A 12687-nucleotide genomic window follows, 5' to 3' on the forward strand; every position below is an offset into this window, starting at 1 on the left:
TATATTAATCTTTTGTATTCTGCCTCTGGTAATTCCAAGAAATTTTCCTCCTTCTGGAAAATTTTTAGAGTCTTTATTTTGCAAGCTTGCTGAAGCCATCATGGATTGCCTCTTTATGTGATTTGATATTGACTGTTGTCTCCAAGTCATCAATAAGTTATTCTATTTATTTATTTTATGTTTGCTTACTGTGTCCTAGCTTCTTGTTTCGTTTTGATATGCCCAAATAGGTTGCTCATATGATCTAGTTTGATTATTGGCACCTTTAAAGCTCTAATGTCCTGTCACCAGGTGGTTAGATCTGTTACTAGGTATGTGAGCTCAGGAGTCTACCCACTCCTTCTGTATGGATTCAGCTCAGGTGCCCAGGTAGATAGCCACCAAGTGTGTGGTGTAGGCTCTCACTTACAGTCCTAGACAGGCATACATGATTGGTGTAGGCACAGGCATCTGGCTGCAGCAGGGGGACACACTCGGAGCAAGGCAGGGGGCTGACGGCTGCCCCCGAGTGTCCAGGAGGAAGGCGTTTCCCTGTTCCCTAGAGTGCGTAGGTGGGTGGGTTTTGCAGCCAGGCTATGAGCACCTGATGCTGTTGGTTGTAAGGACTGGGGGGCACCTCTTATTCATGGGCCCCTATCGCAGGTGGCTTGGTGGCGTGGGTGGAGCCACCTGTCCTCAGGCCCCTGATGTGGGTAGGTGAACACCCTGCTTAATGGGCAGAGCAGTGTCAAATGTCAAGAACCTGCCACTTCATAGCTGAAACAGTTGAAGTTAGAGTTCCGGTATATACCCTGTTGTACTGCGGTAATGAGGGCCTACGCTGTTTAGATGGGCCCACACAAGTCTATGCAGGGGGAAAGGCACTCAAAGTCCATGGATCCCTTATGCCTGTGCCTAGGCAAAGGAGCTGTGCCCACCCTGGGTGCCTGGCTTAGGGGAGCCGGCAGTTTATTTTTTCTCCCTCTTTGTTAATTTGTTCACTCTCCAAGCAGGGAGAATGGCTCCAGTCATGCGACGGATCCTACTTACGGCCCAGGGGACTCAGCAATTGCTGAAGCCGGTCTGGGACCCAGTGTAGAGCAGGGAGCAGGGAGGTACATGGGAGAGAGGTTTTTCCCTAAGGGGGGTGTTTTTGATCCGCACAGTAAGCCGTATGCAAGTATTTATCTTTCTCCGATGAGGGCTGCTTCTCATTGGTCTGGGTGGCCATGTAGTGTAGACTCTCAGCGGCTGGGTATCTCCTGGTGTGGAAAATGTGCCTCCCAAGCACAGCTGCTTGCCTGCCTCACCGCTTACCCCTGAGCTGAACAGGCCTGAAGGGCTCAGGCTCTCGCCGGCTCAGGTCTGGCAACTCCTAGCTGCTTCCAAACCGTCTTTCCCTCCCCCTGCCACTCAGTCCGGTTCCTCAACTCTGCCTTTGATGTTCAGGGCTCCCAGACTTCCATATATAATCGAATCACTTGTTTTTTTGGGTCTTTGTTGTAAGAGGGTCCACTGGAAGTGTGTGACTACTTCGCCATCTTGGCCCCACCTCAAATTTTGCGAGTCTTGATGATGAGGTTTAATGGTTGTGGAAATGATAAATAAAAGAAGAGGGGTAGAGAGGACTGGCATGGTGAGGAGGGGATTTTATGTAGAGAAATTAGTCATGAGAAGATGGAGCTGGTTCATGAGAGGGACTCAAGAGAAAAGAACAAAATCAGAGGGACAGCTGAGAGAGAATCACTAACTGTATCTGCCCCTAACCAAGCAGATTCTGATACTGTGCTCTGGGTGCTGTGCTAGGTGACCCTAGCTAGGAGCAAGACAGGTGCAGGAACTGACTCTCAGAGAGCTGACGTGACTCATCTGAGACTACACACACCTCCTAAGTGGTGGAGTCATCAGGGCAAGAACCCTCCCAGTTGTGCTCCTAAAACAAGGCTCAAAAACACTAAGTATTGGCCCCAGTTGGAGGTGGAGTTTGGGCTCAGAGGAAGTGAAGGGGAGGCCCTGGCTGCTTTGATGGTGTTAGTGGCTTCCTGCCTAGGAGACACACCCAGCTTCAAAATCATCATTCTGGGAAGTCAAGTTGTTGCTAGGCACCAAGGGGGCCCTTGAGCTTTCAAGCAGGGCCAGCCAAGTGCAATTCACCTCACCTCATTAACCTCACCTAGTTACAAGGTCAGGTGCAGAACAGAGAGGGAAGCCAGCCACCTGACTGAATCTTCTTTTTTATTTTTACCTTCATCCCCAGCCCTTCCACAGGAATTAATAATTTCACATCCTCCTACCCAGTGTAACACTTCATGGTCTCCAATGAGCTGTAATTATTTGTGTTCACTGGAATGAAACGCCTTGAAACAGGGAGCACCCATATGTCTCCCACAAAAGTCAAAATGTTTCTAGAGGATCAACCATTTGCAGGCCTTGTGTTTGGTGCCAAAAACACAGAGATTCCCTCTTCAGGAGCTCACAGTCTGGCTGGAGAGACAAATGAGACCCTGCACTACATGCTATACTTAGAACAGTGCATGGCACATTGTGGACACAATACATATTTGCTGAATGAACAGGGAGTGAGAGAGCCAGTGTTAGAGAAGCCCACAGAAGGGTTCCAAATGCTGGTTCAAGGCAGAAATTAAAGGTGGCTTCATGAAGGTGACCATGCCTATCTGAGTCATAAAGAATGAATAGGAGTAGGCTGGCAAAGATCAGGGAGGTGTGGGGGAGGGGCATTCCAGGCCAAGGAAAATGTCCGATAAATGCTTGCAGTGGGTGGAAAGAAAATGCTTAGCAAAATAGAGTCAAGTCAGTGTGCATTGTACTGAGCTGCCTATGGAAACTGGCCACACATGACCCTCCGGGAAGGCCCTTGAACTCTCTGGCCACCACCATCACCATGGTGAACTCCTCGTGGCCCCACACTCCCTGAAGCTGACCTCCTCTCCAGCAGCCAGAGCCTGGCACCCACTCATTGCTCAGGGAGTAGCTGCCCAACAGATGACATATTTTTCCACAGCACCAGCCAGTTGCTAAGAATCTCGTATTACCTTGTGGTCCCAACACCAGTTTTCACCAGCAGCCATCAGGCAGGAGCACTTTTCAATGGCTAGATAAAATTATCCTTTCATGGAACTTGGAGTCAAAATAATCACAAAGGGAAACCAGATACAGGAGACATTTCAGAAATACTTCCCTTTATCTCAACATTGCCGTCCTCCTTCCCCATCACTCACTAGACTCAGTGTGCTTAAAGTCTTTAGAGGTGGGGTCTAGATTGGCCCAAGAAATGACAATGACAGACACAGGTGGTAACTGTAGGTGGTGCTGACTGGATGAGTAGAGGAAGCACAGGAACCATCTCGGAGGTGGCATAGAGGTGGGGAATTACTCTGCTCCCCAGTCCCCAGAGAGCTCTTGAAACACCAGAGCTGGTCTACTCTGACCTCCAGGCAGTACGACCTCGTGGCAAGAGCACGCAGTTGGAGCCCAATGAAGTGCATATGTATATACATATATATGTGTGTGTGTAGAAAGAGATTTATATGACAGAAATGGCTCATGCAGTTGTAGAGCCTGGCAAGTCCCAAGTCCGTGGGTCAGGCATCAGGCCTCTCCTGACTCCTGTAGCCACCAAAAAACCAAAACCCATTGCCATCGAGTCAATTCTGACTCATAGTGACCCTATACGTCAGTGTAGAACTGTCCCATAGGGTTTCCAAGGTGCAGCTGGTGGATTTGAAATGCCAGTCTTTTGGTTAGCAGCCTGAGCTCTTAACCACTGCACCACTAGGGCTCCCATGTAGCCACAGGGGCTGGCAAACCCGAGACGGGCAGGCCAGATGGCAGGCTGCTGACTCAAGTCCCAAGAACCGTAGGTCAGATGATGAAGAGCTGAATGCAGGCTACGGAGCAGAGCAAAAGCCAGTGAGCTTTGCAAGAAAGTCCATATATATGGTATGCAGGCCACACCCCCAAGGAAACTCCCTTTCAACTGATTGGCTGCTCATAGTCGATCTCATCATGGAGGTGATTACATCATTACATAACTGCCAAACTACACGGTAACTGTCAAACCACTGAGAATCATGGCCCAGCCAAGCTGACACACAACCTGAATCATCACAAGGAGTTACCTGGGCAGTGAGATTATGGGTTATTTAAAAAAAAATTTTTTTTTTTTGTATTAAATGAATCTAAGATGAAAAAAAAGCAAAAGAAACATCTTGCACATTATTGAGATGTTTATTAACATCTCCACATAGGATGAAAAAAGCCCAAGACCAGGGATACAGAAAATCAAGGCTCAGATTCCAGCTCCATCACTTACTGGCCATGTTGTTTAACTGCTGGACCTCAGTTTTCTCATCTGTGAAATAGGTAATGTACTACTTACCTCACAGAATTGTTAGGATTAAATGAAGCATGAATGTATACAGTACAGATCCTGATCCATCCCAATAAAATGTTCTAAAAGCTGAAGATTCTTCATACCAAACAGCTTCTTAGGATTTGTCAGAGTAGGTGACATTACCCAAACACATAAAGGAAATATAAAGCCCAATTTACTCTTCCTACAGCATTAATTCAACATTAAGGGATGCTGCTAAACATCCTCAAAGCACAGGACATCCCCAACAACAAAAAATTTTCTGGCCCCAAATGTCAATAGTGCCAAGATTGAGAAACCTCAGTTAAGGAAATCTTAGCTGCCTTGCCATAAAACCTCTAAGGTAAAACTTCTTGGTCAACCTGGAAAGGGGCTCCTTACTTGCATACTGAATTCATGATCATTGAAGCAGCTAAGAAACGGGTACAGGCCAAGAAATTCCTGAACACCAGGAGTTCCTGACCCCTTCAGACTAAGGGAAATTCCTTCAGAATGTTTCAAGCTGATGAACTTGAGGTAACTATCACCCTATCAGGGTTACTAACCCCTTTGCTAATTTTAAATTTTACCATTAGAATTTGGAAAAGCTTAACCTAGAGTCCATAAAAGGCATATTTCACTCATCTGTATGTTCACTATTCCCCAACACTATGTGCCTTTACATTCCCCTGCTTTTGCCCAAGGTGTCCCTTGTTCTAAAAAGCCTTCTGCCCAGTGATCTCCTACTTCTTTTCTAAAGTTCAATTAAAATGCCACTTCCTCAACTTGGCTACTTCCTCTCTTCCCTGCTTGTAACATTTTTAAAAAATAGGAAATGATTTTTCTTAGTGCTAGCTCAAAACCAGATACCAAAAGGAAAACTAGTTTTACGTACTCTAGCGTTTCTATTTTGAGGGTGTCTTCTTCTCTCCTCAAAAACTATAAAGTTCCTTTAAACTAGGTTTTATATTTGTATTCTAGCATCTAGAACAGTCTTGGAGGCACAGGAAATGCCAAACATCAGTAGAATAAATATGAGTTCCAGTATGGAGCTAACCAAGCCCTTATTATCCCAAAAGCTTAGGTTTTGAATTGGCACCAAGTTTGTCACAGGAGTGGATCCACAAGTCCACGAAGAGCCAGGCCACAGTGGCAGGAAGGTTCCTAAGGACTGGGCCAGGCTGGGGAAGCAGCTGCGTTTACTCTGTGCCTGTTACCACCACAGCTACTGATCTGTCTCAGCTGTCAGCCAAAGTACAGGTCTCCACACAAAGAAAAGCAAGGATGACCTCTGTGTTGTGGGGAAAGCAGGGCAGTATCCTGTCGGATGGCTTTATAGTGAGTTCTCTTGCAGGAGGACAAGCTGTAGAATAAAGGTGATGGAAATGAAGAAACAAGCAAATCTAACAGCTCTGCCCAGTCCCTTACCTCTTATAACCCTGTTTTATCCCTTTCTGACTTTTGCCCAATTTACATTGATTTTTAAAACAAAGACCAGATCTATTCCTACTTCCCTGCTCAGTTACCACCACAGTCACAATTTTTACCACTTAGCTCACACCTACTCCTAGTAACTATCTCACCTTTCTCAAATGCTGACTACTAAGAGCTAAACTGGTCAATCACCACAGGACATGTTTATTAAGGACAAAACTTTATTATTTCAAGGGTATCCCTAGTGAGTATAACAGGGTTACAGAGGGTTCCATTCATGCTACCACGGTGAGAATCAAGAATTCTCAAATTTAAAGCTGATTACTCTTTGGATACATAAAAATAATATATTAAAGCATATCACAAAGTGCAAACAAGGAGGCATTCAGCAGAGCAAATACACACTCCTGAAAGAGCCTGAAGCAGCAGGCTGATTGTCCTAACAAGAGGGCAAAGAAATTCCCTCTGGAGGTCAGTCCTGGGAAATAAACCTGCCTTGGCCAAAAAGAGGTCCAGACGTCGATTTTGATTGATTCTTATTATAAACAGTCAAACGCAATCTTAAAGAAAACCGAGGTTCAGATTTCCCACTGCTGCAGCTGGATCTGGCAGCAAAGAGAACTTTGGCTTACTTTTTGCATGGGGGCTGAGCAAGAAGCAAGCAGCGAGACTTAGCCAGTAATTCTGACTCCAGGCCGATATCTCTGCACCCGAGCCCTGAGCTCCTCGGGCAGGACGGCCTGGAATTGCTCCTGCACCAGCATTTCCACAATCTGCTCCTTTGTGTGGATATCGGGTCTCAGCCACTGTCCAGCAAGCTCCTGGAGATGTCGCAGGACGTCCCTGGGACCAGCTGCATCCTCGTAACGGAACTGCCTGAACCTCTGCAGGGAGTCTGCAGGGTTGGGGGGATTCCTTTGTGGGATGGCCTCGAGGTCCTCGACAGAGACTTCATCAAGGCTCTCTGGTGGGAGACCCACAGGTTCTAATGAAACCTGGACCCGGGGAGCCGGTTTCAGGATGACTTCTAGCTCTTCAGCCATCATTCCATCTGGTGGTGACCTTATCTGACCATTGTGAACTTCATTCCTATTTCCTTGTGTCTCTGGGTATCCTTCAGTCTCCATTCTGGAACTGTGGAAAAGAACGTCTCAGACTCCTAAGCACAAGGAGACAAATTGAGATCAATAAAATCAGACCACAAAGACTGTTAAGACCACTCTGATCTCATGGATCTGGTCCAGAACCAGGTCCCATCAGCCTTCCAACCTTAACAGGGTTTCTTTTTTTCTTTAAATAATTTCGTTGTTGTTGTGGAAGATATACACAGCAAAAGATACACTGGTTCAACAATTTCTACATGTACAATTCAGTGACACTGATTACATTCTTCAAGTTATGCAACTATTCTCACCCTCCTTTTCTGAATTATTCCATTACCATGAACTCACTGTCCTCTAAGCTTCTTCTCTAGCCTTTCAAGTTGCTATTGTCAATTTGATCTTAACATGGTTTTTTTTTAATTTATTGTACTTTAGATAAATGTTTACAGAGCAAATAAGTTTCTCATTAAACAATTAATACACATACTGTTTTGTGACATTGGTTGCCAACCCCACGACACATCAACACTCTCCCCTTCTTGACTTTGGGTTCCCCATTACCAGCTTTCCTGTCTCCTCCTGCCATCTCGTCCTCGCCCCTGGGCTGATGTGCCCATTTTTAACAGGGTTTTTTTCTTAATTAATTCTTGTACTTTAGATGAAGGTTTACAGAACTAGCTTCTCATTAATAATTAGTGCACATATTGTTTTGTGACATTGGTCAACAACCCCATGACATGTCAACACTTTCCCTTCTCCACCTTGGCTTCCCTATTACCAGCTTTCCTGTCTCCTCCTACCTTCTCGTCCTTGCCCCTGGGCTGGTGTGCCCCTTTAGTCTTGTTTTGTTTTATGGGCCTGTCTAATCTTCGGTTGAAGGGTGACCCTCAGGAGTGACTTCATTACTGAGCTAAAAGGTGTCTGGGGCGGGGGCGGGGGGGTCACACTCACAGGGTTTTTAACAGGATTTCTTAATAAAGCTACTGGAAATTCTATTTTTGTTTTCTTCTTGCTGGAGCAAAGCTTCAGAAAATGGAGAAAATGTATCAATGAATACCAAAATGGAGAATGTAGACTCTCCAAGAACAATGAAGAATGCTGACCTTGCTAGCTAGAAAATCTTTCACCGATGTTTTTTATATGGTGAAGTATACTACGTGGTATTGAAAACAAAAAGGAACTAAATATGCACATGATCTCCTAGGTGGGGAAAAACCTGTGAAATCATGGGTGTATGTTTTCTCCCACCACATTTACGGAATATTTGCTATATCCTAAAGACAGTTAGGGATACACAAAGCAATTTATGAAGGAGTGCTGAAATAGAGGAAAAACAGGTCTGTTCCTTTACAGCTACTCTGCTGTCTTTTCTACTGCTCCCTGCCCCTTTCACAGGGATGAAGAATCACAAGTGTTTAAAAGTACCACCTTAGGAGCTACTATGGGCTACCCTGAGTCCCTGGGTGGCACAAATGGTTAAGTGCTCCGCTACTAGCCGAAAGATCGGCGGTTTGAACCCACCTAGAGGCGCCTCGGAAGACAGACCTGGTGATCTGCTCCTGAAAGCTCACAGCCTTGAAAACCCTATGGAGCAGCTCTACTCTGCACACATGGGGTTGCCACGAGTGGGAATCAACCTGACAGCAATCAACAACAGCATGAGGTAAGAAAGGCCTAACAAAATACTTCTGAAAATCAGCCAGAAAAATTCCAGGGGAGGGGGGCTTTGTTTCATTTTGGGTTAGGACTGGAATCCAAAACGGGTTATTTACATAAAAACCACATCCTGGTGTTTAAAAAAGAAAAAAAAAAAGACCTACTTCTTCAAATGACAGAACAGAAAGGACTAAATTGTCAATTCAGGGCATGTTTTGGCACTTACAGGTACACTGTCACCTAATCAAAGGGTATATATGGCATAGTCAATTTTTTCAAGGATCATATTTTATTTTTTATTAACAACCTCCCCTGCCCCCCAAAATGTTATCCCTTTCTGTTCTACCTACCAGGAGTGTTGACATTTAAAATGTCTCCCAACTGAGATTCTCTCCATCTGCTTCCCGGGCAACTACTGATGGAGAGGCAAACAATCGCCAACACTAACCAGCTGCCCTGCATTACTAGCTCCACACACCTGGGCACCTGCTCTCTAAAGGAGATTCAAGATCCTGTGGCTTGGATACTCTTGGAATACACCAGTTCTCATATACTTACCTGGGTTTTTGTTCAGTCAAGAGTTTGTTCATCCCCAAAAGTAAGCGATTATTAACCTAGGGTTTTGAGGACAAAAACAGAATATCCCCACAACTCAAGGATGCCTTGGGTAAAAAGGAAATATTTATTCAAGGAAAGACTGGCTGAAGAATTGTGGGAAAGCAAAACCTTGGGAACAACCTAAGTGACCATCAATAGGAAAACGATTAAATGAAGTATGGTCTAGTCATTCACTAGAATGCTGTGCAGCCTTTAAAATATATACACATAAGCATATATGACTTTATAAATCCACAGACAATGTCTGGAAGATTATCTAAGAAATTGTATTTTACTCGAGGGACAAAAACAAAGAGGAAAGGGGGAGGCATTATCTTATACCCTTCTCTATTGTTTACGGTGCCCTAGTGGCGCAGTTTAAGTGAGGATGGCGCAGGACCGGGCAGTACTGCATTGTTATACATAGGGCTGCTGAGTCAGAACCCACTCGGCAGCACCTAACAACAACAGTGGTGCAGTGGTTAAAGCGCCTGACTGCTAACCGAAGTTCGGTGGTTCAAAACCACCAGTGGCTCCTAGGGAGAAAGATGTGGCAGTCGGCCTCTCTAGAGATTTACAGCCTTGGAAACCCTATGGGGTCGCCATGAGTCGAAATGTGACCGGATGGCAGTGGGTTTGGTTTTTTGTTTTTTTTTCCTATTGTTTTGACTTTTGTTTTCACCTACCAAAAAAAAAAAAAATCGTTGTAGTAGAGTCGATTCCGACTCACAGTGACCCTACAAAAATGAAATAATTTTATAACAACTCAAGAGGGAGAAAACTTTTCAGGCTTTCCCCTCCTGCCCACAACCCTTCTGAGTGAAAACATTAACACACTTAGAAAAATACCCTTTTGTTAATTCCTCGAATTCTCAGCACCCTTGGTCTTTAAAACTCCAGCTTCTAGAAACAGTCTTGTCAGTAGGCCAGTCCTCAAGGTTTGCTATGAAGAATGGACCAGCTCCACAATTTACCCAACTTATGAATCCTAACAGCTTTAGAACACTACCTGCCAAACACAAAATTTAATTTCACCAGCTTACTAAGCATTTTATATGTGACATTTTGCTGAGAGTTTTACATACATTCTTCTCTATGTGATCCTCTTAGCCACTCTTACAAGACTCTCTACCGCCTCAGTTGTCTCCGTTTAACAGCAGCAGCTGTTACTATTTGTTGAATTTTACTGGGCAAGCACCCCATAGCTTTCCCTCATCCGACCCTCTCGATAACCGAATGGAGCAGATACTCTCATTTTCACTCACACAAGCAAATTAGGACCCCGACAGAGAGGACTTGACCAAGGTCACGCGTCTGGGAGGTGGTGGGACCAGACAGCCTAGTAAAGGAATCCCCCGAGTCTGGGCAGGGAGCAGAGCCCGACTCCTCCCACTACACGGGCGCGGCTCAGGGGACCTAACTCTACCAGGGCCAAGGTGGAGCCGGAAAATGGGGTTCCAGGGCTCCAGTACGAGTATCTCCACCTCCTGCGCTGAGGCCTAAGGCCACGGCAGCCCGAGGACCCCGTAAAACCCACCAACATGGTTCCTCGCTCCCAGGGCCGCCGCTGGGGCCACCTACTCCCAACGGGCAGTGCGCGGGGTAGGAGGCAAGAAAGGAAGCATTCACCTGCGCAGGTGCCGCCTCGGAGGGCGGGAGAACAGGAGCGGGGAGGAGCAGCGGAAGACTCGTACCCAGACACCTGACTCGGGAGAAAAGGATACCAGATCCCAAGCGCAGAGCTTTGTAGCGCGCCGCCGGAACCGGAAACCCTACCTCCCCGCCCGGAAATTGGGCGCGGAAGGGGGGCGGGGAACTAGGGCAGAGGGGCGGGGTCTCTCTTTAGGCTTTGACAGTGCCCGCAGCATCGTCGTTTTAACTCTTGGTGGTCCTTTAGCCTGTGCGGTGGTTCATTCCTCAGCCCTTTCACCACCGTGCCGAGCTTTGAAACAGCCTAGGCAGCTTTTTTTGCTTCGGGAAAATTCTTTCCCTTTCTGAGCTGCAGTTTCCCCAATTGTAAAATGGGAAGAAGATGAAGCGGGAATTGAGATAATCTAGGAGGCGGCCAGCGGCTGAGTCAGCGTCCCACCTGGAGTGAGGTTACACCCCTGAGCGTTTTCATCACCCAAAGGAATGAAATCAAAATAGAGATATGGCTAGCTGCTGTTTGGAGGCAGTGGTCCTGTCTGTACCTTATGGAGTCACTCCAGATGAGGCAGTGGGCGCAGTCTATTAAGTAGGTCCTGCCTCAGCGTACCCAGACAGTAGTGAGCGTGTACCCGTGGATATTTGACACAGTCTGTCCAGGGGGAAACCCCATGTATGGGAGGCTAAATCTTAGTCCTCTGTGCCTATTCCTTAAGACTCTCCAACTGCCACCAGACTATATGCACGTAGCCGGATGGTTAAGCTTTGAAGTCATACTGACCTGGTTTGAGTCTGGACACACGTTAAGTGACACACCCAGAAAGAGGAAACCCAGCGATGCTAACCAAGGCAGCCTACCCACCTACTCTTAACCCTGAAGGAGAAGGGACTTGGCTGCTAGGGAGAGGCACTCAGGTGGCTCATCCCACTCTCCTTCCAATTAGCCTAGCCAAATGGAAAGAACTAGGTGTATTAGGAGGGACAGCTCAAAGATCTTTCGCTGGACTAACACCCCAGAGCCAGTAACTCTAGGGAAGGGAAGATATGTCCTTTGTCTACATTGCCACTGCTGATCTATAAACTCCCAGAGGGCCAGCAACTCCAGCTAGTGATCCAGGAACCTGGGCTCCTTGCTCTAGTCCTACCCCTACCTCCTGAAGCCTATCTCCCACTCACTCCTACAACCATGTTTTCACCTTTCACTTTCCCTCTCAGCCTTGGTTCCCCCAATTTGTAATATGAGAGGGTTGGACTAGATCAATGGCTTCCAACTGTCCCCCCAAACTCTAAACTTGCTTGGGATTGCTTCAGAAAATTAGGGCTGAGGGGACTTTGGTCCCGAGAGCAGCTCCAATTTTAGGGATTTATAAATGTATATGAAACTATATATATATATACACACACATATATATACATTCATGTATATATATATATATAGATAGATAGATAGATACAGATATATAGATAAGATAGATAGTGTCTCAGTCATCTAGCGCTGCTATAACAGAAATACCACGAGTGGATGGCTTTAACAAAGAGAAGTTTATTCTCTCACAGTCCAGGAGGCTACAAGTCCAAATTCAGGGCATCAGCTCCAGGGGAATGCTTTCTCTGTTGGCCCTGGAGGAAGGTCCATGTCATCAATCTTCCCTTAATCTGGGAGCTTCTCTGCCTAGGAACCTCAGGTCCAAAGGACACGTTCCGCTCCAGGCACTGCTTTCTTGGTGGTATGAGGTTCCCCTTCTCTGCTTGCTTCCGTTCTCTTTTATCTCTTGTAAGGTGAAAGGTGGTACAGGCCACACCCAAGGGAAACTCCCTTTACATTGGATCAGGGATGTGACCTGGGTAAGGGTGGTGTTACAATCCCACCCTAATCCTCTTTAACATAAAATTACAATC

At 46.2% G+C, this 12687-nt stretch overlaps 1 protein-coding gene across 1 annotated transcript; it reads right to left on the reverse strand.

Moving 5' to 3' along the window:
- Positions 1 to 5992: 5992 nt before the first annotated feature.
- LOC101340550 (SCAN domain-containing protein 1-like) lies at positions 5993 to 10895 on the reverse strand. Its single transcript, XM_004377151.2, has 2 exons — positions 10771 to 10895; positions 5993 to 6944 (listed from the first exon to the last, which is right to left on the reverse strand). The coding sequence occupies exon 2, from the start codon at positions 6910 to 6912 to the stop codon at positions 6457 to 6459; it is 456 nt and encodes a 151-aa protein (XP_004377208.1). The 5' UTR covers positions 6913 to 6944; positions 10771 to 10895; the 3' UTR covers positions 5993 to 6456.
- Positions 10896 to 12687: the final 1792 nt, after the last annotated feature.

The sequence above is a fragment of the Trichechus manatus genome, unplaced genomic scaffold (assembly GCF_000243295.1).
Source record: "Trichechus manatus latirostris isolate Lorelei unplaced genomic scaffold, TriManLat1.0 scaffold00048, whole genome shotgun sequence".
NCBI classification, from domain to species: domain Eukaryota; kingdom Metazoa; phylum Chordata; class Mammalia; order Sirenia; family Trichechidae; genus Trichechus; species Trichechus manatus.

What these genes read in the sequence shown, in the direction of transcription:
- LOC101340550 (XM_004377151.2), bottom strand. Translation starts at nt 6,912, where the DNA reads ATGGAGACTGAAGGATACCCAGAGACACAAGGAAATAGGAATGAAGTT.